At 42.4% G+C, this 27,264-nt stretch overlaps 1 protein-coding gene and 1 long non-coding RNA gene across 7 annotated transcripts in view; one reads left to right on the forward strand and one right to left on the reverse strand.

Moving 5' to 3' along the window:
- The window catches only part of LOC122831516 (zinc finger protein 516-like), a 55,714-nt gene that overhangs the window by 24,281 nt on the left and 4,169 nt on the right, over positions 1-27,264 (forward strand). For 3 of the 5 annotated variants that reach the window (XM_044117759.1, XM_044117760.1, XM_044117758.1), the window contains exons 2-4: positions 9,977-12,074; positions 13,911-15,218; positions 20,442-20,546. In XM_044117759.1, the coding sequence (XP_043973694.1) occupies positions 10,319-12,074; positions 13,911-15,218; positions 20,442-20,546 (3,169 nt within the window). In that variant the 5' untranslated portion in view covers positions 9,977-10,318. Of the gene's footprint in view, positions 1-9,976; positions 12,075-13,910; positions 15,219-20,441; positions 20,547-24,253; positions 24,325-27,264 lie in introns of all 5 variants that reach the window. The other 2 variants (XM_044117763.1, XM_044117761.1) reach the window with 1 other exon arrangement.
- The window catches only part of LOC122831559, a 62,894-nt gene that overhangs the window by 9,163 nt on the left and 26,467 nt on the right, over positions 1-27,264 (reverse strand). The window lies entirely within an intron of this gene.

Raw genomic sequence — 27,264 nt, forward strand, 5'->3', positions numbered from 1 at the left:
CTACATAGTTTAGTTTCACTTCCACAAACCACAACCAGGCCTGGTTAGCGCCTCATTTGGAAAACCAAGAAATCCCTTGATCGATCGCCAACGACTCGAAATGGACTGAAGGATCTCATAAAGTCACGCTTCATGCCCCAGTGCAAAGAAATTCAAGGTTGGTTGAGAAACAAATGTATTAACATCTATCAGTCTGTAAAGGGTTATAAGGACATTACTGAGGCTTTTGTACTCCAGAGTTTGGGAACCACTTCCAAAATCACTCAGTGATCAGAAGAATGGACAGAAATGGCTTCAATTAAACAGTTTTACCGCCGCTAACCAAAACGAACACGCAGGTCCTTCTGACGTTTACCAGAAAAAGCATCTTAATGACTCCTCACACTTCTGGGAAGGGATTCTGTTGACTTGGCACAAGTGGAAATCCTTTGAAGTCCCATTACATCTGCCATAAAACTAAAATGGGTTTTGAGAAAAAGAATATCTCACCTACAGATGGGAGGAGGACCACAGGAAGGCGGCAGGGGGAACGCAATTATTTTATTATTATTTTTTTTTTTCACAAGCTATCTTTCTCATTCTGTTAGGACATAGTCACAGTTTAAACATTTAGAGCAATGTTGTTTTCTAAAAATAAATGATTGTAAGAAATTACACCATCTTTCAAAAATCACATACTAAAACCATTTGTCAAACACTCTGACACATTAAAGTGTGACTGACAAAAATAACAAAAAGAAGAAATCTGTGGAGGGGGAAATACGTTTTCTCATCACTTCAAGTATGAATATCCCAGAAATATCTTGTTTTGTTAAGAAAGTAAAGAAAAGACACAGTTGGATAAGAACGTCCAGCCCAGCAGCTTAAGATTAAGATTTTTTTGGACTTTTTTTTTTTTTGCTTTGTGAGATTTAAAGGTGTGGCGTTTTGTTGCCATTTGGACTCCAAACTGTTAAAAACAACTTTTGAATTTGATGCAGTTGAGAAAAGACAAAGTGCTGCGGTTCAGGACTGGGGTGGCTGTTGTGGCGCAGAGAGTCTTTTCAGTTAGGAGCAACCAGGGGTTAACGAGCAGTGTGAGAAAAACAGGCCGAGTTTGAGAAGGAGGGGGGAGGGAAACACACACACACACACGCATGCACACACACTTATATGCAAACACACTGTGAATCCCAGAGGAAGCAGAAGATGGCAGCGGTTGTCCCGGCAGGAATTGCTGGAGGCTCGATTAATAAAACGTTGAAGGTACAGAAAAAATACTTTAAGAAAATAAAAACTTTGAAATGTTTGTGTTTTTTACAGTTTAACATTTTTCAGACAATTTTTTTTTTTTGGTCTAAACTCCTTTATTTTCTCGCTTTTTATGGTATTGAGTCAAATACTTTTAACCCACCCAGTAAACCCACCAGCATGTAACAGGACAGGGTTGACTAAAACACCTGCTGTCTTCTACACACACACACACACACACGCACACACATGCATATAAACAGAGACTTCATGGACTCTCCCTCCTCACGCTAACAGAACAGACTAGCAGGATCCCCTCTCAGCCTATTTATCGGGGTTGGGGGGGTGAGAGGTGCGGGTTGGGGGGGACAGACATCGTGGACTCACTCCATTGTTCTGGCTCGGTTTAAGGGATGGGGGTAGGCAGAGACCAGACCAGGAATAGGGATGGGAAATGGAGACCCCAACAATGCCACAGAGCCCCCCCACTGCTTTTCCTGCTTCTGAGAATGACCTGCTCTGACACAGCGGGGCGTAAAGGAGGAAAACTGTCGTATAACTTGGCTGAAAGTGGACCCAAAGTGGTCAGCGATCGAGTTCAAGACTGGAACCTGTGTTGGAGTCAAGTTTGAGTCTCAAAAGCAGAAGTATACGACCATCGCCATCAGATCTGATCAAGGCTAATTTAGTCCTCAGTGTGTTGCCCTTGGTCTCCTGTTCTGGAAAACACAAAAAATGTGATTTTGTCGGGTTTTATCGCTTCTTCTTTTTTTTTTTTTTTTTTTTTTTTTACCAAAAAACAGAAGACTAACATGCAGTAGCTTTTTATGACAGATATGAAATGTACAATGTCATCTTCCTTTTGCACGATTCTGTTAAGTTTGTCGAGGACTAATAGTTTCCATCAATGTGTCGCCACATGCTGCTCTCTGAGTACCTTTACTCTGAGATGTCCAAGGTCTCAGTCAATTCTAAATCTAACATCTGCCACAAGAGATAGAAGCTGAACAGATAAAACCATAAAATGTTGATGTACTACATTTACCCCAAATGACATGGTTGAAACTCATGCCATCCACAATGACTCTCTCTTCGGAGACTCATTGTGGATGGCAGTGCTGTGGGCAGGAAGGATCTCTATTCTCGCAATGAAGTCTTGCTTTCTCTCGCTTCCCTGCAGCTTGACTGCATGCATCTCCGCTGCAAAACAGAAACAGTTCTGAATATCTCAGATGTTTGGGAATCAACACCAAAGATGCAGGAGGTTCTCTGGAAGCCACATTTGCAGATTACCTTCCTTGTATTGCGCGTTTTTCCATGGCATGACACATTTGCTGGCCTTAATAGTTTTCAGTGCGTGCATGCGCGCGCGTGTGTGTATGTTTTGCCAACAGCCTGTAGGCGTGTATTTGTGTGTGTTTTTGGCAGATCTTTCCAGCTGTGCTTTACTTTTTTCTCTTCATAGCGGAGCGTACAGCAGAGCTCTTTGTCTGCTGGTTTTGAACGGGGCGGGAGGTGAAGAGCAGTTTGTTCATAATGGATTATTGATTGGTCTGAGAATACACTGCCTATGCACTGAGTTGTTTCGTGTGTATGCGTATGTGTGCTCCGTACTCCATAGATCCCCTCTGTCTTTGTGAATGTCTCCAATTTATGAGCAACTGTAGAGAGTAGAGTGAGGATTTTGTGTGTGTGTGTGTGCATGCGTGTTTGTAGTGCTCTATGTATGTATGTAGGCGTGTACGTTTGTGTGTGAACCTCTGTACAGCTGACCAAGCTTTCAATGCTGCCTGTATGAAACACTGTCAAAAGCCCGCAGTGTGTGTAAGGGGACTTTGAAAAGACGTGCGCGCACAAAATTAAAAGCCCCCTCTGTTTTTTGAATTTTCAGCTCCCCTAGATGTATGCGTGTATTTGTGTTGCTGTTCTAACAGCGCTTTCAGTCTCTGTTACCCCCCCCCCAACCCCGCAACTGGGTATTTTCTTTATAGCGTTCCTCATCCTCCGCGCTGACGCGTGTGGGAGGAAGAATGATCCCGTCGTGGCTAAAGGATGACCCCCACGGGAACAACCTGGAGTCGTTACCAATGATAAGTTGACAGAGTGAGTCAGTGCGTTATGAGAGCCAATCCCCACACCCTGGGGGTCCAGGAGATTTGTGCCAGAGCTTCCTTTTGAGATGATTGCCATGATGAAGGACGTACCCTGGCTACAGGACAGAGTTTTCATCAAAAAACAAATTAAACAAACAGAACGAAAGAAGAATTTCACTTTTAGAAACCTTTTCGTGTAAAACTTAATTAAAAAGATGTCCGTCCTGGACTATCTTCTTGCTGACTTCCTGCAACATATGGAAGCAAAATCTCAACCCTCTATAGCAGGGTTGGGCAACTCCTGGTCCTGGAGGGTCGGTCTCCTGCAACTTTTAGACGTATCTCTACTTCAACACACCTGAGTCAAATAATGAGGTCATTAGCAGGACTCTGGAGAACCTGACTGCACTGAGGAGGAGATTCAGCTGTTGGACTCAAGTGTGTTGGACCAGGGAGACGTCTAAGAGTTGCAGGACACCGACCCTCCAGGACCAGGAGGGCCGGTGTCCTGCTCTAGAGGGAGCTGTTGAGTCAGCAGAGGCTCTTTTCGTACTCGTCTCGAGTTTATGCCTCCAGGGAAATGCACTATCAAGCAGTTGGTTGTGACGTTACGTCTTATTGGTAACAAGTTGTTTTCATGCTTTTCTAAAACCATTGTAGTAGTAGTAATAATAATAATAATAATAATAATAATAATAATAATAATAATAATAATTAATAATAGAGAAATGTTGAAAACTTCTTTTTTGGTGTGTGTTCTGACAAGTGAGACTGTCACAAAGCTAATAATTTGATTCTAATACCAAGACTAATCTATGATACGTATTTTTGGTGCTACAGAGATTCTTTTACCAGCTGTGGTCCTCTGAGCTCGATGGCAGGCTGGTAGAACTTCAGGATGACAATGTGCTTGGATATTATTTTATGAGTCAAATTAAATCAGTACCAAATTACTTCAGTGTTAAATGTTTAAAATTAGAAGTACACATTGAATCCAGAGAAAGTTCTATTTTAGTTTTTAGTACCTCAACATATTCTGCTTCAAACGACCTTCTCAGGACAGTAATGATCTCGACGTGGCACCGAAATGGAAATGAGCTGTTTTAGGGCGACTGGTTAAAGGAAATCAGTAACAGTGTGGCCATTTTTTTCTTGTAGAAATTTGTAAACCAAACAAAAAAGAAAGAAGAAGGAAAAAAGAAAAAAAAAACTTATTGAGAAGTTCTGCTTCAGCTAAGCATTGTGTATGGAAAAAAACATAAAAAGCAGGCGTCGACAAGAAAACCCTTCCTACAAGGTTTAATGTCCTTGATGGGGGGATGTAGGTTGAATTGAGTCGAGCAGTTAGTCGGAGCGCGGTTTCCTCCATGGTGTGAAAAAGAATCAGATCCAGGCGAATGTGTTCAGCAGTTCAGTTTCTGGAAAATGTGACTCACAAAGTGACAGTCTAGAGTCAGCAGGAGGTTGCAATGGGCTCTGACGAGTTTCTTGTTGACAAAAACGTCTGACTGTTCAGCCACTAGTCTGATTTTGTGATGTTTTCTAAGCGTTACCTGGTCCCTACAAGAGATCAGAACCAAGATAAATGGGAGTAGTGTGTAAGCCTGTTACAATAAGCAATAAACCAATTAATCTCATGATAAATTAAAACAAGCTCAGTCATTTCCATTTGCATGATTGCATGTTTTTCTCGTCTTTCTCTCTTTCTACCAAAGACTGAATCTCAGAAGAAGTTTGTTTAGGCAGACTTAATTATGTATTGTATTTATTGTTTGGGTTGTTTTGTAAATTTTTTTGATATTTAAAATGTCTTAGTTGCTCTTTCACATGATGTTGTTGCATTGTTATGCCTTTATATTACTTGAAAATGATCTCAAAACAATAATATTATCGTTTATTGCAATATTTTGGCAAAGTTTGTTATCATGACTAAAACTTTACCGGCCTAATAGTGTGTAATATAATGTTTGTTTGTTTTTTTTTTAAATTGTTTTATTGAAGCAGACAGAAGCAGTGCCTTAATTACGTGGGTATGAAAAGTTTTGTTTATGGACGTATGAGGGAATGAGATGGTGGGTAGTTGTATGAACTGGTGAAGGGGCAAACTGGCCTGGAGCGTTAAGAGTAGGTAAAAACAAACACTGTAGACGGGTCCTCTTCTGGGCTTCACGGACAATTTAACGGTGCTCGTTTCAAGATTCTCTCCAGATGTGGACCTCACAAGTCCGTCCCAAACAGAAATAGCCGGGCCCGCTTCGTATCGGCCCGCTTGTGGATGGGAAAAATCCGAGCGGATTTCCTGCTCTCACCCGTTCCTCCGCCCACTGCGCCTCGGCGCTCGGCTAGCGGGGCAGAAGAGAGCCTGAGCTCGTTCGGATGGAGGTGGTGGCGGGGGTCGGGGGTCGCGGGTTGTGGTTTGTTTTTGTTCGACACAGCAGTCATCATCAACTGAGCGAAGGGCTCCATTCATTCCCGGTGACTCATGATAGGCCTGCTCAAGTGTCCATTAGTGGCAAGGTGCTCAACTGAGGTTGGATAGGTCACTGTGTTTAAGGGTGATTATCTTCCTGCAGGCTCAGAGAAACAGGTGTCAAATGTTGGGATGGGTGGAACATTTGCACTCTGAAATGAAAGACCAATTTCAGCTCCAGTTGGGGTTGAACGCGGCCAATTTTATTTATTCATTTTTTTACCTTTTAGTTTAGGCTCTCTCTGCATGGAAGACTTGCGAAGAAGCATTATTATTATTATTATTATTATTTTTTTTATAAAAGAACATCAGGTTTCCCAGCGGTTTTTATTTTTGGTTCATATTTTGAAACATCTTTTCATTTTTGATGACTCCAGCGATTAGTGATCTTGTTCATCTCTCCTGGACAGTCCCCCCAATAAGCTGTTTATTTATTTATTTTTCTCTCTTTAGCCACAGTTTTCAGGGGCCCACATTGTTTCCCCTCTGGTGGATAATCTGATTACATTTCAATTTGCACGTGACTGTCTGGTGGAGGACAGGCTTACTGCTGCATCGTCTGAACGCTGGTCAGTGAGGCTATTTAATGGGAAATAAGATCATTATCCCCAGATTTTTTTTTTTTTTTAGCACCAGAAGCAGAAGAAACGAGTAACATTAGGATGTGGAGACGGAGAGCAGATGGAATGGGGAGTGTTTGGATTCTCTGTTGTGAGTTATTTTTTGCAGTGGCATAATCTAACTGAAATTATAAGAAAAATCAGACATTTAGGAACATTTAGTTGCAGAGAAAATCCCAAAGATTATTATTATAATAATTTTTTTATACAATTCTTTATGCCCAGTTATTGAAATACTTCTAATAAAACAAATAGGGAAATTCAACATTTTTTTTAAATATGAAAACGTAAGCATAACATTTAAAAGTCTCTAATAAATGATTGTTAAACCCTGTTTGTCTTAAGCACTCTTCAAAATGGGAAGCACAGGAAAACATGCCATTTGAAAGTGTGTGGCTGATCTTCAAAGTTCAGGAAATGATTATTAGAGGAAAAAAAGCTGCTCATTGAAAAAATTAAAAAGTTGAAAGCAAATTGAAACAGGAGGACGGATGAGGATCCACTTTTATCTTGTCGCCACCCACAGAGAGCTGGACCGTAAGGGAAGTAAAAGAAACCCCTAAAGTTCACGTTTAGAAAACAGTTGTGTGTGTTGGACAACTTAAAACAACCTCTCTGCCCCACCATCATGAACATAAACTTGTGAAGTTAACCGAACGCTGCCAGGAATTTCACTGTCAGATTGTGGTTTGGACAGTTGAGGCGAAGGTCGAATTTTTCAGGAACAGAAACTCAAAGTGGATCTGGGATGATAATACCCACTGTTACGTCTGCTGGGGAACATATGTGATGCTGTGGCCTAGTCTGGGGTTCTTCTTTGGTCAGCACATGTTCACTGCAGTTCTGATGGACTTTTTGTTTTAAAAGTATAAGAATTCAAAATTGCCAAATGAGCACAGACATAAAATAATCAACAGTCTATTAAAAACCACCTGAGTCTCCAGAGGTAACGCCTATCGAAAATCTGTGAGATTTTATATTTGACAAAATGTAGCTATGTTGGCAAAAGGTATTTTATTTCTGAATTTATGAAGTATTTATTACTAGTAAAAGTAATTTTTTTTCTTAAATTTACAGTGTAAGAATGTGCCATAACATGCATATTATTACAGCGTATTATGTGTTTCTAATAAGGTTTATACATAAATATGTAAAAATATATTTAGTTCTCTCATAAGAAGAAGTAAAAATGCCACCAATCATTTACTTTCTCAGAATTAGTAATTTGTCGTATGAAACAGATGGAGCCACCCACTTATTCTTTTAAAGGCCCTATTTATAACTTTATTTCACTTGTGTTGGAAATTGTAAACAGGTCAGATCACAAATATGGATCTTAATACAATGCAGAAGAAAAGCACCTTTTCTGACTTTTCCCTGGCGTCTCCCATTAGTATAAATATTCTGCCTCCCCAAGCAACCAGCTAATGGTTCTACATGCGTGTTTATTTACACTCAATCCAACAGTTATTCACATGGAGGCGATGCGTCGTCTATTATCTTCCTGTGTGGAACATGAACAGAACAGATAGACTGTTTCTGATCACACTAGCTCCCCGATACAAAAGAAATAAGCAGCAATAACTTAAACCACTGTCATGTTTTTCGCTGTTTACATTGTTTTTATTGCTATATGTAACTGAAAACGCTTCACTTGTTTGGTCCTGATTATGTGTTTCAGATAGGAAGATCATTTGGGGTGCACTGCCTCCTACCTCAATTTCCCATTTAAATAATTGATGGCTTCTTTGTAAAGACCCACCCAATGCAAACATGGCAGCACTTTTAAAATGTTTCCTGACCACAAAAACTGTTGTAACATTGTTAAATCTGAGTCACTTTAGGAAGCAAGAAGTGTGTATTCGTCTTGGTTCCTCTTGTGAGTAGGTGTTGGCTTTGGACTCTGGGACAAGCTAATCTAGATTTAACCTCAATGAAGACAAAAGAAAATTATCCACTGAATGCATCACCTGCGTAAACCCTTTAAACAGAACCGCACAGAGCTATCTCTTCGTATCACTTTATTTTTGTGGGACACCTGAGTGACAGTTTATCATTTTAGTGACAATAACTTGGGTCGAAAGAGTGAAAAGCGAACCAATCAGACAGTAGTTGTGAAATCCTTTTGGACGAAGGTGAAAATCTGAAAGCCACTTTGATTCATGCGCTCTTTTAGGACTCACTGACAGTTTAAAGGGAGATTTAAATTGTCCTCTTTTCTCTTTAGATCTTTTTTTTCTTCAGTACCTTTAGAGGTCTGGTTTTGATAACATACTTTGCTTCCAAAGAATGTCAGCCACATCTGCACTCCTGGCGGTGCCGCTTCTCGCCTGTTGGAAGGAAGCGTCCCGGGAACAATCCCAGTATGCCATTGAGGCGCTTTCCAGCAGCCTGTACCAGACCATATAGATAAGAGGCTCTGGTGCAAGGGTAGTCATTTTCGTTGCAAGAATTTAAGACATATGATTGTTCTCCTCCCCCACCTTATCCTCTTGTGATTATGATCAATTATCCACTTGTAATTAGAGCCTGGCAGTAACTGAGCTTATGGGCTCTGACACTCTGTGTAATAGCCTGTAATAATGTTGTCAGTCACATTTCATATAGTCCGCGCGCGCAGGCAGGCTTCCCGTGGAAATTTCTTTTAACATTTCCATTGTTTGGTGATAAGAATAGCCGACTACACGAGTAAAATGTGGCATTTTGATTGATTAAATGGTCATAATGACCTTTTAGATGAAGCAAAAATGATGAGATTTACATTTAATCTGGCAACTCTCAGACCAAAAAAATAAAAAAATGTGCACGAATCACAATACAGTGTTGAAAAGTCCGACCGTTTACTGAGGAAAAAGTGCTCTGGTGGCGTGATATTAGTCAACGCTGTCAAAGTCTCAATGCCTATCTGTATTTCTCTTTCTGTTTGACTCGTGGCCCGACCTCATTCAGACTCCCGTTTGAGAAACGGAGCAAAGCAAACTGTCTGAAGAGCCACTTCCTGTTGTGTACTTAAGATCCCTGTCATGTGATAGCGTCAGTTGATGGAGGCGTGCGAGGAGGGGAGGGGAGCGCGGAGGGAAAAGGGTGGCACTGCTGCTGATCTTGCTGATGTGCACACAACTACCATTCCCCCTCACCTCAGCCATCACCCTGATTGTGCAAAGTGTTGACTCAGCCGCTGTGGCATCAAGACCCTCCAACCCCCCCAGGCCGTGCACCACTAAGGCACAATCACAGAGCCACCACGTAGACCTGAATAGCAGCGGTGCACAACACTAGCTGGAGAGTAGTTTATCTAAACTCCATTTTATTGGCTTTGTATGTTTGCTTGGCCGTCTTTTACGTTACCACTGCAAATGTGTGTTTTGACCTACAATGATTGTCAACTTTTGATCTTTAATCTACCTAGAATTAAGCAAACAGCTCGCAGATTCTGATTTTTGGTCAACCTGTCTACATATGACAATATCAAATTACCTTTATTGACTTTGAAGCTAAAGTGACAGAGATTTACTAACATTTTCTCTGTTTGTTTCCTCTTTTGTCTCCTTTCAACTCTGTAGGTCCTGTGATGAAAATGTTACCATGACAAATGACTGGAAATACACTAAAACTAAGGCTAACGAAGCCAGATCAAGGAGTACAAAAAGTATTGTGGATCAGCAGAACCTGAGAAAAATACCCTTAATCGACAATGACAATTAGGACCTGAAAAAGAAACTGATATGTTGAGTTTTTACTTGAGTTCATTGACTTTATTAGTGTCTTGAGATCTCAGTGTGGCATTTCACCTGACAGGACTGATACAGAAATACATCTCTAGATGTACTTCTCTAGATAGCAGGGATTTCCAATGTTTCTGAACCTGTGAACAAGCAGGTACAAAAGGGGGTTTCATCCATACCATGAATCCTAGAGACAGCGTAGAGCTCATGGAGACCCAAGAGAAGCTGACTGGCAAAAAAGCCAACACTGAAAAGGAGTTTGAAGGTGAGGATGACAAAATCCCAGAGGCATATAACTGCAACATCTGTGGACGCAGCTTCCCTTTCCTCAGCTCGTTCTCGCAGCACATGAGACGCCACACGGGCGCACGCCCTTATAAATGTCCCTACTGCGACCACAGGGCATCTCAGAAGGGCAACCTCAAAGTCCATATCCGCAGCCACAAACTGGGCACGCTGTCCAGCCACCACTCTAATGAGGACGAAGAGGGCGGGGCAGAGGAAGAGGAGATGAAAGTTTCTGAGGGTCTGGATGGAGGCACCAGTCCAACTAAGAGCAGCTCTGCCTGTAACAAGATGATCAACGGGGATGTCGGAGAGGAGAGTCGAAGGAAAATGCCAGCGCGGAGCATGAAAAGAGAAAAGTCTGTCAGCAACCAGCGGCCGTTTTGTTGCCGCCTGTGTGGGTACGAGGCCCTGCGGGAAGACCAGCTCCTGAGCCACATTGAGAAAGTCCACATAACAGCAGACGCAGAAGAGGACACAGTCACGGTTAAGGAAGAGGTCATTACCGAGCCTGATATCGTCCAGCCGCAAAGCGATGGGACATTCCCCTGCGAGACCTGTGGCCAGGTGTTCAGCCAGGCCTGGTTTCTGAAGTCACACATGAAGAAACACGCCGGAATCCTTGACCACTGCTGCCGAATATGTGGAAGAAGGTTCCGCGAAGCTTGGTTTCTCAAGTCTCATATGAAAACCCACAATACCAGGTCCAGGTCTCGCTCCAAAGCAGATTCGGCAGAGCCTCCCATCACTATAAATGACGTAGCACAAGATCCCGACATAACGACAACTTCTGTTACATCTGTCTATCAGATGTGCTCGAAATGTGGAAACCTTTTCCACAGCAAAGAAAGCCTGAGAGCCCACGATAAAGTTCATAGTCCTAATTTTGGCAGAAAATCCCCAGTCCACTGCAGGTCTACTGATGATGAGGATTCACCAGCTGCGAAGAGACGTCTCCTGGAATACTTTAACCTACAATGCGTTGAGGGAAAGACACCGGGTGAAGAAGAGGAAAGCGAGAAAAGGACTCTTGGTCAAAGAATTCCAGAACTAGATCCAGTTTGCAGCTACCAGGCTTGGCAATTAGCCACTAAAGGAAGAGTCGTGGAGCCAGTGGAGCCAAGTTACAAAGCTTCATATGGCGGAGGGAGCCTGGAGGACGAAGCCCTTACCGATACTGCAGTGGTTTATGAGAAGGAGAACAGCCGTTATGTCTTGCAAGGCCAAGAAAAACGCAGCTCAGGGAGACGGAGCAGCTCAGGGTTGGGAAGCCACACATCTTCAGGTGACAGGACACCGGAGAGCCTCAGTGACTCAGAGTACCGCCCCTCAAGTCGACAGGACAAACGACGACCATCCCAGTCACAAGCGTCTTTTTCCAAGGGCAAAGAGTGCTTTGAGTGTGGCAAGATGTTCCGCAGCCGCCATCAGATGATTGTCCACCAGCGGGTTCATAGGAAGGATGGCGGCAGGGCACCAGCGGGAGACAAGGAAAGAACTGGAAGGGATGATCAGTGGGGACCCACCAGTGACCTGGAGTCCGGTTCCCCCAGCAGACCCAGCACCCCAGGGTATGGAGATTCCCCACCTGCGTCGACGCTTGGAGATCAGGCTTCCGAGATGGGAACCTCAAACTCTGGCGAAATTGCAGGTTAGTCAGTAACTTTTGACTTTTTCGGTTCTCCTTTATACACAACAAAAATCTTTTACATAACAGAAGTAGAAAACAGTAATGAGAAAAATAACACTGTCATTACAGATAAATCAAAAGGATTTGCTAGTAAGTACTTGCCCTACCTTATGGGTTCTAGTGCTTTGCATTAGCTGTTGAAACTGGAACAAACTCTGTCAGCAGTTTTAATTGCAGAAAGGACTGTAGACCTCATTAAGTCTCCCACTCGATACCTCTGTCACTCTGATGTAAACAACTAATGAAGAAGAATGCTCAGCTTATCAGTCTCTTTGGAGTGGGCACTGGAGCCACCTTGTGGTGAAATGTCCAAACTTCATCAGTGTGAGTTGCACTTCTAAAAAAATGTGTTGTTTAAAAATACTATCAAACAGATAGTACAGCTTCCAGTTCTGCTGGAGAGTTTGTTGACATTATTATGTAATATGAACCAGCTGTAAACTTCACAGTTTAACTGAAGCTCTTCTTCCTGATGGCACTTCAGCAGTACAAAGGGCATTTTTGGAATGCTAATCATTTTTTACCGCCTTTGTAGCCCAGTGACACTACGGCGTAAACAGAAAAATGAAGAAGGAAAGACTAAAGCAAACATTACCATTACTGAAAAATGCTCAATGAAGGATTTTAATATGTGTTTTTCCTAATATTTCTGCATTACCTGATGCATTTGTTTATATTAGCAAAGAAACAAAGCGATCGTCTCCGCTCTTCCCAGCTGGTGCTGACATTCTAAAATAGCTGCAACATTTCTTCAGGCCCAATTGAGCTGTGTGCTATTTCAGGTCTTCCTGTCTCAGGAAACTAACCCCCCTGCTCTCCCCCTTTAGATCTGTGTGTGAATATGCTTTTCACTTACTGTTATATCTTTCAGCTAGTTAAGCATCCTTTTATGTAAATGTTAAAACAGATTGCTGTGAAAGAGAGTTATCAACATGAGGGGGAACAAACAAAAGGGGCTGTTGCACTTGGGCATTCCCAAGCAGAGGCATCTCCTTTCTAGTAGTAGGTTGAAGTGTAGATAATTTTTTTCTTCTTGGTTTATTTCTGTATGTCTACAAACATGCACAATGTCCTGATATTCCTATTTGTTTTTGTATTGATGAGTGACATTTTTAAAATTACTTACTCTTGGTATTTTGTAGTTCCGACAAGAACTTGTTTCCTGACTAGACAAAACTTTGATTAATGTGGAAAACCATTTTAACAAGGCTGTGATCGCCACCTTGTGGACAATTGAGGGAACTGCACATCAGAGAAATTTTTCAGTTCAATGAAACAGATGTAAGCAACAAAGTATAAAAGTACAATAGAAATTTCTGCAGAGGATCTTAAAAAAACCCCATAATAATAATAATAATAATAATAATAATAATAATAATAATAATAATAAGACATTATTATTGTTATATAATGCCAATTATAATAATATCCATTATAACTATATTATTATATTAATATAATAATTATTATAATGTCATTATCATTATGACCATCGGTCATAATTATAATAATATTGTAAAAATCCAAAATCATATCCATCAATATTTATCATCTTGCTACAACAAACCCAACAAATTTGATTTAGGCGTGGTGTTGAACTGGAAACTAATCTTAAGGTGATCTTTAAATCAGATTTTATATTGGGCTACACTGACCCCTGGTGGTTATTCTCTACAACTACATCCAGACAAAATACAGATAAATCTAGAGGATTGTTGCCAGAGCTAGATTGGTACATTAAACATTGTTTAGTTTGTCATGCCTGATTTTAGTAACTATGTTTTTTTTCCCTCACAGATGAAAAGCCGTACATCTGCAGCCTTTGTGACTTTGTCACCGCAGAGTCACAGGCTTACTTCACCCATGTTCGTGTGCAACACCAGACTGCCTCCAAAGACAGACCCAGCCCTGTCCCCAGTCCCAGCTCCAGCTCAGACAGAGGGTCCCTCCGCAGTTATCCCAAACTTAAGAAAGCTTTTACTCCAGGGCTAAAAACCTCTCCAAATGCTTATCTCTCTTCTCGTCCTTCTTCATCTGATCCCGCCATGATCCCGATGGATTTATGTGTGAGAGCCAATGGGATCAGGGGCGTAGCCTCCATAACTTTAGATAAAAAGAACCTCCCAAGCCATAAGTGCTCCTTCTGCTCTCACTCCACCCGCTACCCAGAGGTGCTCTGGATGCATCAGACTGTGGCTCATCGCATCAATAGCAGCAGCTCCAATCTGGCTCCAAAATGGGCTATTAAGAACAACTCTAAGACCTCCAGGGACAGCTCTTCGTCCTCAAAGAGACGCACCGGACCTCCACCTGTACTGGAAGGGAAGGAATGTCAGCCGCTCCCTCAGACGGTGCGGAGCCAGCGGACGCAGCCTCCTACCTGCACCAGTGAGGTTGTGAAAAAGAGCAGGCCGGTCAGTCACGCAGTCACCCCATCATCATCTTCTACACCTTGTACACCATCCTCAAGAATCTCTTCATCCACATCTGGCAAGCAGGTCGGGAAAGTCCCCGTTCGGCCGGTTAGCAGCAGCACCAGTAAACGTATGGAGGACCAAAGTCAGCGCTTCAGACCCAAGGTGGAAATATATCCTCGTGTCAGCGCTCAGGCACCTTCTGGCTCTTTGGAGAAGAACACCGGGAGCCGCTCTCGACCGCCTGCATCAGGCCTCAGCTCCTCCGGACCATCCAGGATGGCAGACCGCTACATGATGCCTCAGGAGGGCCTGGGCTTCATGCTGTCCAACCAACACAGCCTCTCAGAGTACAGCCGAGCCAGGGGCTCCCCTCATCAACCGCTCCCTGGTTCCCAAATCCACAGTCGCCCAACCCCTTCAAGACCCAACACAAACATCAACCACTGTTTGCCCACAACGCACAACTACGGCGTCTCCCAGACTCAGGGAGCCGTGGCGCAGGCTTCTTCCTCCCCCTCATCATCTTCGATACCATCAGAGAGCCGTAGGGATGTGAAGCAAGAGCCGATTGGAGAGACACCAGACACCTCAACTGACGTCCTGGGCTACCTTAAGAAATACAACCCGCACAATCTGGCTCCTTTCTACCACCACTGGGGTGCGGCCAACTCTCTGATGGACCCCACAGGTAGAAATTACTCATTAACCACACTCTGTTCATACATTTACACCAAATTGTTATGCTGCTACAATGAAAAGTGCTTTCTCACATGAAATTCCCCATCATCAACTCACATAAAAGTTGCTTCAAGCAACTGATCTCAGAGAAAATGTCAAGTGTCAGAAGGAATAAAGAAATGTTTACTGAAATTGGATGGCTTGCTTCTGAGCCCTTTCGAACAACAATACCTGGCAGAAGAAAAATCTATAAAGAGTGTGCGCTACCTTGCTGCTCTCCCCTTCTGGCGAGGAGGGGAAAATGTGCATCTACATTTTATAAAATGTAGATGCACACGAATGATGAAACGACACTGCCTCCTGCAGACCGTACTGGTGTATGCGCTTCTGTCTTGCAACTCAACTCCTGTCAACAAGATGGAAAATGGTGGGCGTAACCAGGAAGGAGCTAAACTCTAACCCTTGACCTGCCTGGTAGATGCAGTAAAACATACCACCACCAACGTGTCTCATGGTGGGTTGGTATTACGAGGTGACGTAGGGATCCATATGTAAGCCCAGATCACTTTTTGAACTCATCACTTTGACCCACTTGTTCCTCCACATGGTATGTGGCGGAAACTCTCACGACTTTCCTTCCAAAATGTCTTTCTTTGACTCTGCCAGGCGAGCTGTGAATCTCCATCACAGTTCTATCAAGTCAAGTTTATTTATAAAGCACATTTCAGTGACAAGGCAGTGCAAAATACCTTACACCATCGACACTTATTTCAGTCACCAACTATGAAAACAAGCAATAAATATTACACTTTGTCAAACAACATCATCAAAATCATCAAGCAAATGCACATTAAATATATTGATCGATGTTCCAGATACTAGGAATCAACAAGAAACACAATGGTTTAGTCTTTGCAGTTTTCTGGACGTTTGTTCCAGATTTGTGGTGCATAGAAGCTGAATGCTGCTTCTCTGTGCTTGGTTCTGGTTCTGGGGAGGCGGAGCAGATCAAACCCAGAAGATGTGAGAGGTCTGGAAGGTTGATACAGCAACAGCAGATCTTTAATGTGTTGTGGTGTTAAGCCGGATTTTTTAAACTCCATCCATCCATTTTCTGTACACCCTGGCCCCTACCGGGGTCGGGAGGATGTTTTAACTGTCTGTTGCAGTAATCAACACTACTAAACACAAACACATGGATGAGTTTCTCTACATCTTGATCATCTAACCCTAGAAAGGTTATTCAGGTGATAGCAGGCTGGCTATGTAACTGTCTTTATGTGACTAAGGGGTTTCTAGCTGTAGTAACTGAAGTCTACTATGAAAATCTCAGGTTGTCTTATTGAAAAGCAGCCATCATTTCATTTCCACGTGTGCCTTTGTGTTGTTCCGTCACATAAAACCCCCATTAAGCACGCTAAAGTTCCTGGTTGGACTTGAATGTTCTTGGGTTTAAGATGTAAAAGCAGGAGTAGTGCGTAGATAACATTTGTCTTTTTTTTTTCTAAACGTGAAAGACGCGAGAAAACCTTTTCTGCTCTCAGGTCTGCGAGGCATTCACGGACCCCCGCTCCACTGTTCCAGAAAGCTGTCACAAACTGTTTGGGTCACGGCGCTCCGCCTGACGAAGAGACTCGCGCAGAGCAAAGCGAACAAACAGAAAAGGGAGGCAAAAAAACAAAACAAGAGAGAGATGAGACAGAATAATTACCCCACCAGCTGCTTTGGAAATGGTCATTACCCAACATCCGTAATATTTGCCCAGTTTGGGTTGTGTCTCTGAGGTCAAGCGGGGCTGTACGGAGCCAGGGGTCAGAGACAACAGCCCCAGAGCAGACGTGTGACATCGCTGTCACCCGTCCAGGCGCATATCGTCACCATCTGCCTTAGCCCTTTGAGTCACATGCTATAAAGTGACCTTTTTTGAGCAACTGAGTCTTTCTCCTGTTTCCCTCTGTAGTACGTGCCGACGTGTAGGCGAGTGTGTGTGTGTGTGTGTGTGTGTGCATGTGTGTGTTGGTGCGCTTGTGTTTTCTGTCCAGCTCTGTCTTGTCTTTCATTAGTGCGTCAGTGAGAAGGGCTGGCGGCCCAGAGTGGAAGTGGAGTATCCAGAGGCCAGCAGTCGGGCTGCCAGAGACACTCTCTTTCACCTCTTCTACCTCTCTGTCCTCCTTGTTCCTGCTGTGCTCCCTCCCCATTCACTCGCCGCCCCCTACCAACACAGAAGCATTCATAAACAGCTACTAGGTACTCGTCCTGGTATACGCACAGGGGCGATCCTTGTCCGCTGGAGGCTTTGGAGGCATTAAGCGCCAAGAAGCCTCGGGCTTGTTACCCGTCAGCAAGAGAGGTCATAGGGGTGTACGTGTGTGTGTGTGTGTGTCTGTTACGTCCAGAATGTCATTAAATGGATGCGAGAAGTTTAAAATGCCCCATGTGAATGTTGCCTCTGCTTCCAATATTGAAAGTGAACTGGAAAGAAGAATCTAGCGTTGGTTGCAGAAATGGAGCTGGTTACACAAAAGGTACCAAAATGGGTTTTGAAAATGCAAAAAAAAAAGTCTTACTTCATGTTGAAAACCGACTCCTGGAGCCTGTCAGTAAATTGCCAGGCAAAAGTATTGACACAGGTCAGCACAAATTGGTGCAGAGCTGCAAACCAGAAGGAAAATGATAGCTTTTAGTGCATGTGTGTTCAGCTCCCTTTACTCCCATAGCTCTAAATAAAATCAGCTGCAGCCATTTACCTTCAACTGATGTGAAATGAGAATATAAAATCCACCTCAGTTTAATTTAATAGTTCTGTGAAGGCCTCAGAGGTTTTGTAGGGCGCATTCACACCAGCTCTGTTTAGTGCACTTTAATAGAACTCTGGTTTGTTTGTCTTGAAAGTCCGGTTCATTTGGGGAAGTGTGTATGCGCAATCAAACCAAAAAGCGAACTCTGGTCCACCTAAAAACCTAGCTCCCAGTTCGGTGAAGGCGAACTCTAGTGCAGTTTGAATTCATATGAGAATGTCAAGCAGACAGGAGTCCACTCCAAAAATGGGAAGCTGACTAAAGCACAGGGCATTGTGGGTATTTTACAACCAAACCAAACAAAATGCCTAGTGAGAAAAAGTTCTCAGTCTTTTCCAAAGGACCACTAAAACATCACACCTCTCCATTTTTGCTTGCATTTGGAGAAGAAGAAAGTCATGCTTATGTCTTCTTCACAGGTTTTTGTGTCGTTTCCTTCAGTGGTTTTTGGTGCAGCGCCACCACAATGTTCACTTTCACAATTGGCTCGATTGAGAATTTTGGTTCCCAGTTGAGCCAAGTCTACCAGAATATCAAGTGTGAAAACTTGATATTCTGAGGGTTGGAGAACAAACAGCATCAAGAAGACCAAGGAAGACAGCAGCCAGGACAACATGTGGAGACGTTTATGGCATGTTCTAGAAAAACTTCTGAGCTTTGTATAGGCCAAACTAGAAAGATTATAGCACAACTGCAAACCTACCGAGAGCGCCAACCTGAGCTCAGGTGGGAGAATGTCAACTGAACTTAACTGGATACTGTAAGCTAAACTTCTGGTTTGCTCTCTTCACCTAGATTAACTCAAGTTTCAAGCAAACATGTTGAGCCTTACAAACTGTACATAACCTCTCTTACTTTGCATTTTGCATAAAGTTTCTCTCTCAAGTTCCTTCTTCCTTGCTGCTTAAGTCCATTAACGTGTCTACGCAACGTCAGTGTTACTCTGTCTGTGTGTGTGCGTGTGTGTGTGTGTGTGTGTGTGTGTGAGCGCAACCAGTCATGTGCCTCACCCTCTACCAAACACGCACACTCAGTTCTTGAAACACGTACGCATACCGACACACACGCACACACACACACCTGACATGTGACACGCGGGCAGCGGAGCGGGCACATCACAGCCGGGGCGTTTTAATTGCCTGTAATTTATGCAGTGTGTGTGTGTATGTGTGTGTGTGTTGCTGTCAGCCTCTGAGATGATGCTGTGTGACAGCTGCAGTCCAGCCCCCCGAGCGAGCCGCTCATAATGACACATTAGACATACTAATGATGCCTCCCTGAGTCCATTGCTGATGCTACCTAGCTCCGCCGCATCACCCAGGCTTTTACACACACACACACACGGTCACGCACACATTCAGTCCGTTACTGACCTTTATGTCTTCATTTGGTTCCTTCAAACATGGTGGAAAGTGCCTTCCCACTTGTAGCAGTGTTCGGATCGGTTGTAGGTTAACGGTAGCGCCTGATTTTTTCTTTTTCTGTTCGTTCTCCAAAACGTGGCATTTTACAACGGAAATTAGCAAAACGCTATGTGTTGGGTTTTTTTTTCACGTTGGAAAAGAAAAAAGATATCTTAAAGTCAGATCCGTTGATTCACAAACACTGACCCTCATATTCTCACAGTGCCTTCCAAAAGTATTCTTATACCTAGATAATAAATCAATTAACCGCATAATAAACTAAAACAAGCTCAATCATTTACATTTGCATGATTTATTTATTTTTCTCCTCACTCTGTTTTTACCAAAAACAAAAGTCTTCAGTCTGGTACTTTGGGCTCAACTGGCCCTTTTATTGAACGACAACTGAACTATGAAGACTTCATAATTCATGTTGTTTAAAATATCTTCCAGTTTCGGTTTTAAATATTAAGTTGAATTTACAGTCTATTGATCTGTAAGAATGCGTTGTTGCATTCTTATGCCATTACCATTATACGACTTGAAAATGGTGTCAAAATAACATTATTGTTTATCGCATAAAATTCTGGAACAATTTATCATCCAGCAACATTTGTTAGTGTGACTGGCCTACACACACCTGTAACGTCTATCGTCACAACTATACGATTTTTGATTTTTGCAAAATATCTAAAAAATGTGACATGCTTTGTAAGACATCTCGCCTCAGTCAACACTTTTTGCTGCAGCTACAACATCAGATCTAGCGATCTGATTTATCGCCTGCGCAAAAGCACACCACACTTTTCAGATATATATATATATATATATATATATATACATATATATATATATGTATATATATATATATATATATATATATATACACATATTGGTCTGAATACAAAATTCTCTTTTCCTCTGACTTTTATTAGTTACTTTGTGTTGATCAGTCTTGTAAAGTTTGAGCAAACTGCGTCGTGACTAATTGTGCGTCCTTCCCCTGTCCTTCCTGTTTGTGTCCCTGACCAGGGATGCTGAGGTCTCTGATGCGGCAGGGCCAGTGCTTCTGCCGCGAGTGCGGGAAAAGCTTCAGCCAGCCGAGCCACCTGCGCACGCACATGAGGTCCCACACAGGTAAACACGGCCACGACGTGGACCCACCGCTCCGCGGAAACACAAAATCTTACAGAGTGTTTTTTTGATCTAGATGCTAGTGAAAATATCTTGAATTAAGACAAAACCAACTGCGAAGAATCTCTTATCTTGCTTAAGTCAGTCAGTTCTCAATACTGATGATAATGTACTAGAGTGGATCATTTACAACATGGGAAAAATGCCTTGTTATAAGTGAAATAATCAGCCAGCGGAACTTGTACTTTATCGTCAATATTAGAGATGTGTAGTAAAATGTTTTCACTGGAAGTTAGAGAGAAAATGCTTGGTAATATTTTGAGTTTTTGCAGTGCAAATAACAACACAAAAGTACTTGCACTTATCTGACAAATCAGCAAAACATTCCTTTTTTTGGCGAGAGAGTTCCTTGCAGATCTACAGTAATTTGTTAATATCTTGCATAGTTCGAAAAAATAAAAAGAAAAAGAAAAAGAAAACTCACTTGCTTATTGCAATATAATTAAGGTGTCACTTCCTGAGCAGATGGTCTTTAAAATGCATTAAAGTTTCCTTAAAGGATTTGATCAAAGCTTACATCTTTATTAGGCTCCTGAGATGCTGAACCTGAGAAAGTGTTGCACCTCCAGGAGCCTAAACACAACACTGATATTAAAAAAGTCTGCTATTAAGTTCTGCTCTGTGAGTTTATGAAATCCTATTCAGCAACTTGCTGAGAGTTTTAGTTGCTAATCAAGTTCCAAAACTAATCGCAGTAACAGTAGGAGGAACGTTAATAATGACCAGCATGATGATCCGTACATGCAAGAACGCGTTCTGCTTTTTTAAAAATTGTACCATTCTCTTGTTATTAATGCGCTTTTCAAACTTCTTTCGCCACTTCTTCATCAGTCACTCACATGGCCAACCCCCACAGCTCCAACCAGCCACCGGACGCCATGAGAGATGGCGAATATATGCACGGGAATTCACATTCCCGGCGATTCCTCAATGTCGGACGCCGCGTTCCGTCGCCGCCGTTGAGCGGAAATAAATCAAGAGTCGTCTTCCTCTCAGGCCGGCCATGACAGCCGGAGCTGTGAGTCCCTCTTGCCCTGAGCCGGGCAGCTGTCTCTATTTTGTATTTTTTTAAAATGGAGACGTGATTCGCCGCAGACACCTGACCTGTGACAAATGGTATACATTATTAATCGCTTGTCAATTAGAGAGATGGGATTGTGCATTCTAATGAAGCGGAACGATGTTCGTCCGCGCCAACTTTGGGGAAAACGGATTTGCATGACTGAGTGCCACTCACCACAAACAGCTTGATCTGGACACACTGTTTTTTTTTTCTCTTCTCCCTACTTATGTCCTTTCATTTATTTTATTTTTTCTTTTCTGGTTTCTTTTTGTCTCTCTCTTGCTCTGCAAAATTATTCATACCTCAGAAATTTGTTCACAAATTATCCTATCGCATTTAGATTTAATGCGACGGGATAATACAAAGCCGTGCAGGTTTATAAAATTGAAGAAAAAAAAAATTCAAACAAAAAAAAGAAGTATATCTGACAAATCTGGTGTTCCTTAACTCTGATGAATTAAATCCAGAGTAAACATTTGCTCACCTAATTAAAGAAATAGTTGCGCTGTGTGTAATTTGATCCCAGTGTAAATCCAGCTGTTCAATGAAGGACTCTGCATTTTGTTGGAGAGTCCTAGTGAACCGCCTGCCCAAAGAAGCAGGAGTCTAACTTTGTGGTGATCTGGGGAAAAGCAAAACCTTGTCTATGAACAGCTGAGCCTTAAACACCCCTTGCTGCTCAGCTCAAGGTTGGTCCTGTTGAGCTGGCCTTGTGCTGTCTAAGACCTCTGATCTTGGCCACGCCTCTTGCCCAAACAGGAAGCAGCCAACGCCCCAAATCAAGTAACTCAAGGAAAATAAAAATAATAATTTCTTTTTTCTTTTCCCCACTTTCTTTCATTATGGGAAATGAAAATGTTCCAGAAAAATTGGACCAAACAAACTGAACAGAGGCAAAGTGCCACCTTGAACGCACCATCTCCACAGCAACAAAAGACAAGAAGCAGGTCAAAGTGTATGAACACTTTTTCGTAGCTGTGCATTCCTCCTCTTACCTTTTCTTATTCATTTCCTCTAGTCTGCAGTTTATCTCCTTCTCCCCCTCCTTTCTTTACGTTCTCTCTCTCTCTTTGTTCTCCTTTCTGCCACTCGGCTGCCCGTCTCCTCCTCTCTCTCGCTCTCCTCTCCTGTCCTGTCAATCAGCCGGGTCGGCCGTGATCACGGTCGACACGGAGATAAGTAGCTTCTTTACAGAGAGTGTGAATGATATGTGGCACAGCCAGTGATTCTAAGTGACAGAGGCCAAATGGTAAGTGATGCAGCGCCGAGCCTCCCCTCAAGCCCCGCTGTAAACACACACACACACGCGCGCGCGCACGCAGACTCTTGCTCACACACGGACCACGCGGAGGGGTCTGCGAACGCTCCGCCACAGCTGTAATTAATGTTGTCACCCAGAGTCGTCTTCGGCACGGGCGTGCACGCGCGGGAAAAGGCCAGCCACCCCGAGGCCCTCGATTAACATGCGTCACATTAAATCACCGACTCGCCTCCGCCAGGTTCCGTCACCGTCTTCAACCGCCGTCGTCGCCGTCAGATCCCCTCTGCTAACGAGGGCCGCTGGTGGCGAAAAGGCTGTGATGTTTACGTGGGACAGAGAAAGAGACAGAGAGAGAGGAGGGGAAGGACGACGAGTAAATGCTTGTATGGACCTGGTGGAAGAGGGGGTGTCGAACTCGTTTTCATTTTGGGTGGGGGTTGCCAGATCTGACTGATGTTTTTCAGTCTAAACACAAAGTAAAACCCACCAAACTCAAAAACAAACAAACAAAAAATAATCGCCCCATCCGCAACCTCTACTGAAACTCAGAAAGTCATAAATATAATCTAACGCGTCCTGTTGGTTTTCTGCCTTTTTAGACTTGTGACAATTCAGAATGTTTTTGGTTGTTATTTCTCATATTTAAACCAGAACAGGATTTTACTGGGACTGCAAAGAACTTTGAACACAACTTGTGTTTTTTTGAAGCGCAGTGTCTTTTTAAGTCATGACGTCACGCTGGGATTTGTGTTTTAAAATCCTAGCCCATCATGAGACCTGATTAATCAATGACTAATCATTGATGATGTCACATTTGACAGATTCTAGACGTCTGAAAACAGATGAACTAATAAGACAATTGCAATATTAAAAGTTTTGTGCTCCTTTGCCACACCATGACAACTATTTCAAAATATGTTTCCACTGAAAACTGTCTAGAGTCCTGCCATTTTGTGAAATGCAGCCCAAATTTTCACAACCAGGCCAAAGCTGTTTTTGTCAAACCCAACGTGTTCAAAGGCATCCCAGATGGGTGAAAACCTGTCCAATCTGGCAACACTGATCAAAAAATGTTATCCAAAAATTGTGCCAGAATGTATCGACACTGAACACTTAAGTACTTGATAATATGAATCATCTTTCCACATTGATCAGTCCCTGTGGGGTCTAGAGGGCCACATAAAGGCTACGGTGGCCCAGATTTGGCCTCCGGGCCTTGAGTTTGACACGTGTGGTAGAGCGTTTAACCAAATGCCCTCCTCCTCCTCCTCCTTCCTTTGCCCCTACCCCACTCCTCTTCCTCCTCTATCCTTCTCCCCCTCACAGTTGGGTTTGATTATAACGGACTCCACCGAGGTACTGACGCTCACACCACCGCTTCTGAAGCTCCCAAACAAGTATGTGGCACAATGGCTAATCACTGGGCTCCGTCATCCGGCTTCTGCATGTCTCTCATTATCGCTGTCTCACTTCATGCATGCCTGCCTGCATGCGTGTGTGTCCGTGTGTGTGTGTGTGCTTATGTGTGTGTTTCACGTCCGGTGCATGTATGGCCCCCTTTTTGTTTTTTTGTTGTTTTTTTTATTTGTCTTTGCTCGTGTGTGACCATCACATGTGGCGACCTCACTGCCTGGCATTCTCACCCTACACACAGCAGGATCACACCTGGCGCCTGTGCATGTGTGTGTGTGTGTGTGTGTGTGTGTTCTGCACACATGGAAACAGCCTAACAGCTTATTATAACAATTTTGGTTTAATTTTATTTGTAGAATGTCCATATACGTTTTGGTAGAAAAAACTCGTACTGCGCTCGATTCTTTCCGCTGTACGTTGAGATGATAAGACTTCTCAACATTTATTCTATGACCAGTTTCAGTTTTAGTCATTTCAGCTAATGAAAATCGCAATACTGCAACAACAGTAACCATATAACCTCATCTTGTACCAGAAGAAAAATTTCAGTCGCTTATAGCTCCCTTCACATATATTTGGAAAAGCCTCAAAAACGGTCGCTATGGAGTTTTTGTTACCCTTGACTCTTTAGTTTTAGGAGTATGGAGTCCCAATATGTTTCTGTGGAACGGTAGCTTGTTTCTCTGCCATTAGCTTGTTGAGCAGTGCGTACACGAGAGTGATTGACAGTGCTACAGCCCTCCTTTGATTGGTTGTTTTTGACCAGGAGAGATGCATTTTTGCAGACCACAATAGTCATGGTGACTGTTTCTTTTTGTGAAAAACAAACAAAAAAAGCAACATTTTTGTAAAAGTTACATACTGCAGCTTTAGCAGGCAACTCAGCTCCATTAAGACCACAAGGTGTTTGAGGAGAATTTGTGAAAATAGTCTACAAAAAGTCTTTTAAAAATATCATAGCCTCAATAAACATACATTATTTTTTAAGAAAAGCTGGTGTTAGCCAGTTCCACTTCCTGGTTATCGCCAAGCCACAGTGGGACCACAGAACAACTAGCAGCTTCTTTGTCTCTTTTTTTACCGCGATTGCGATATTTGCTAACTTAGCAAGCCCGTAAAAAAACAAAACATGATTTAAAAACATGTATGACACAAAAATGATCACTGAAGTTAGTGTACATGTGTATCTGTGCATGGCACGAAATCCTCACCTGCCGTCTAGAAAAGCTGAGCTTCTGTGCATCCGTTTGGTTTCATGTGAGCTAAAAATGAAGAATTTTATGAATCTACTAAAAAGAAATCAAACCTTTGAAACTTTCTACAGTCTAAATACAGAACCAAAATACTGTTTTGGTATTTTGTATAAAAAAAAAACTCAACTCGATTAAAGAAAAATAAAACCTTTTCATCTGAAATTCATCGAACGATAAATTAAATTGTTCTTGCAATCTCCTAAGAATGTCCAAATAAATGTAAGAAGTCCAATAGAACATTTCCTTGAATGTTTTTGGAGTGAGTCATATTGGTAAAAGATCTACATCTGTTCTGCTTTTCTCGTTCAAACAGAGAACAGAGCAGGGTTCTAAGACTCTGCGCCTCCGTCATCATTTATCACACAGCTCGCACGCAGACTCAGATTTACCTCGCACTCTGAGTGATGGGAGCAGGCGCAGCAGAGGGGTCCAATTAGATGTACTGTTGACGCTGCTTTACGACGACGATAACCTTTAGCATAATGTAGTGCACCGGTCCCGTCAGCCATGTTTCCTCCCAGGACGATGTCGTTTAGGTTCTCGCTTTTCCCCTCACGTCTCTTCTGCCTCGACAATTTTTATTTTCTTCCATGTTTTTTTTTTTTTTTGATGATTAATTACACCTTTTTTTTTTTTTTGGTTTTTATCCCTCACACCCACCTTCCCCGTATCTCTTCTCTTTCTGTTGCGTTTCTGATGATGTATGATAACAGCCATATTTTCTAGTTTCTTCTTCAGGGAGAAAGGTGCAGGTGGGGGGGTTTGGAGAGCCATTTGTTTTCCCACCTTGATATTCTTCCATTTATCAAAATGATAATTAGGTGCAATTAAATGGCACTCTCATTTGTTTTGCTCACATGTGTTTTTTTTTTTTTTTTTGCTTCCTTGCCATTGTAGGTCAGTCTAATTAGAAGAAAGTGCACAGAGTTGTGTGTGTGTGTGTGTGTGTGTGTGGGAGGAAGGTGCATGCATCGGCCCCAGTGATTGAGTGAAATAGAAAGAAGACAAAAGAACAACTGTTCAGGCAGAAGTATTTAAACTGTTTCTGCTAACTTTGATTCTTCTTCTCACAGTAACAACTTGGCCACTGAAGAGTGTTTTTTTGAAACCACAAACAAAAAAAATCATGTAAAAGTTGGATTATTTTGTTCACTTTTGACAACAGAAGTAAAAAAAAAAATTAAAAAATATTTCAACAATGTGAATGAAAGACAATATAAATAAATAAAACAGGAACTGAATAAGTTTAAGTTAGTAGAATAGTTTTCATTTGAGCAAACAAATGATGCTCAAATTACAGTGACACTGTAGAAAGATTCAGTGCATGTATTTAAAATTAGCAACAGGTATTGAAAAAAATGTATGCTTACTCTTATATCCATTGCTCACACATCGTTGTGTTTACGCTTCAGATTTTTTTTGTGTGCTGTAGGTTCTCGGTGAATTTGTTCTTTTTGTGACGTCTTGGCTTCAAAACAGTCTTTCCACAATTTAAAGTTCCTTCATATAGATGCTGGAGTGACTTTATATATTCAGCTGAACGCAAAGTTGCCCGTACCTGTTGCTACCCACAGTGGGTAAGAAGGCTGAAAGAATGCTGCTACATTTTTCTCGCGCTTGCAGACGAGGTCAGTTATTTACAAATGGAAAAAAAAAAAAAAAACATGTACA

This window comes from Gambusia affinis, linkage group LG05 (genome assembly GCF_019740435.1).
Source record: "Gambusia affinis linkage group LG05, SWU_Gaff_1.0, whole genome shotgun sequence".
NCBI lineage: Eukaryota > Metazoa > Chordata > Actinopteri > Cyprinodontiformes > Poeciliidae > Gambusia > Gambusia affinis.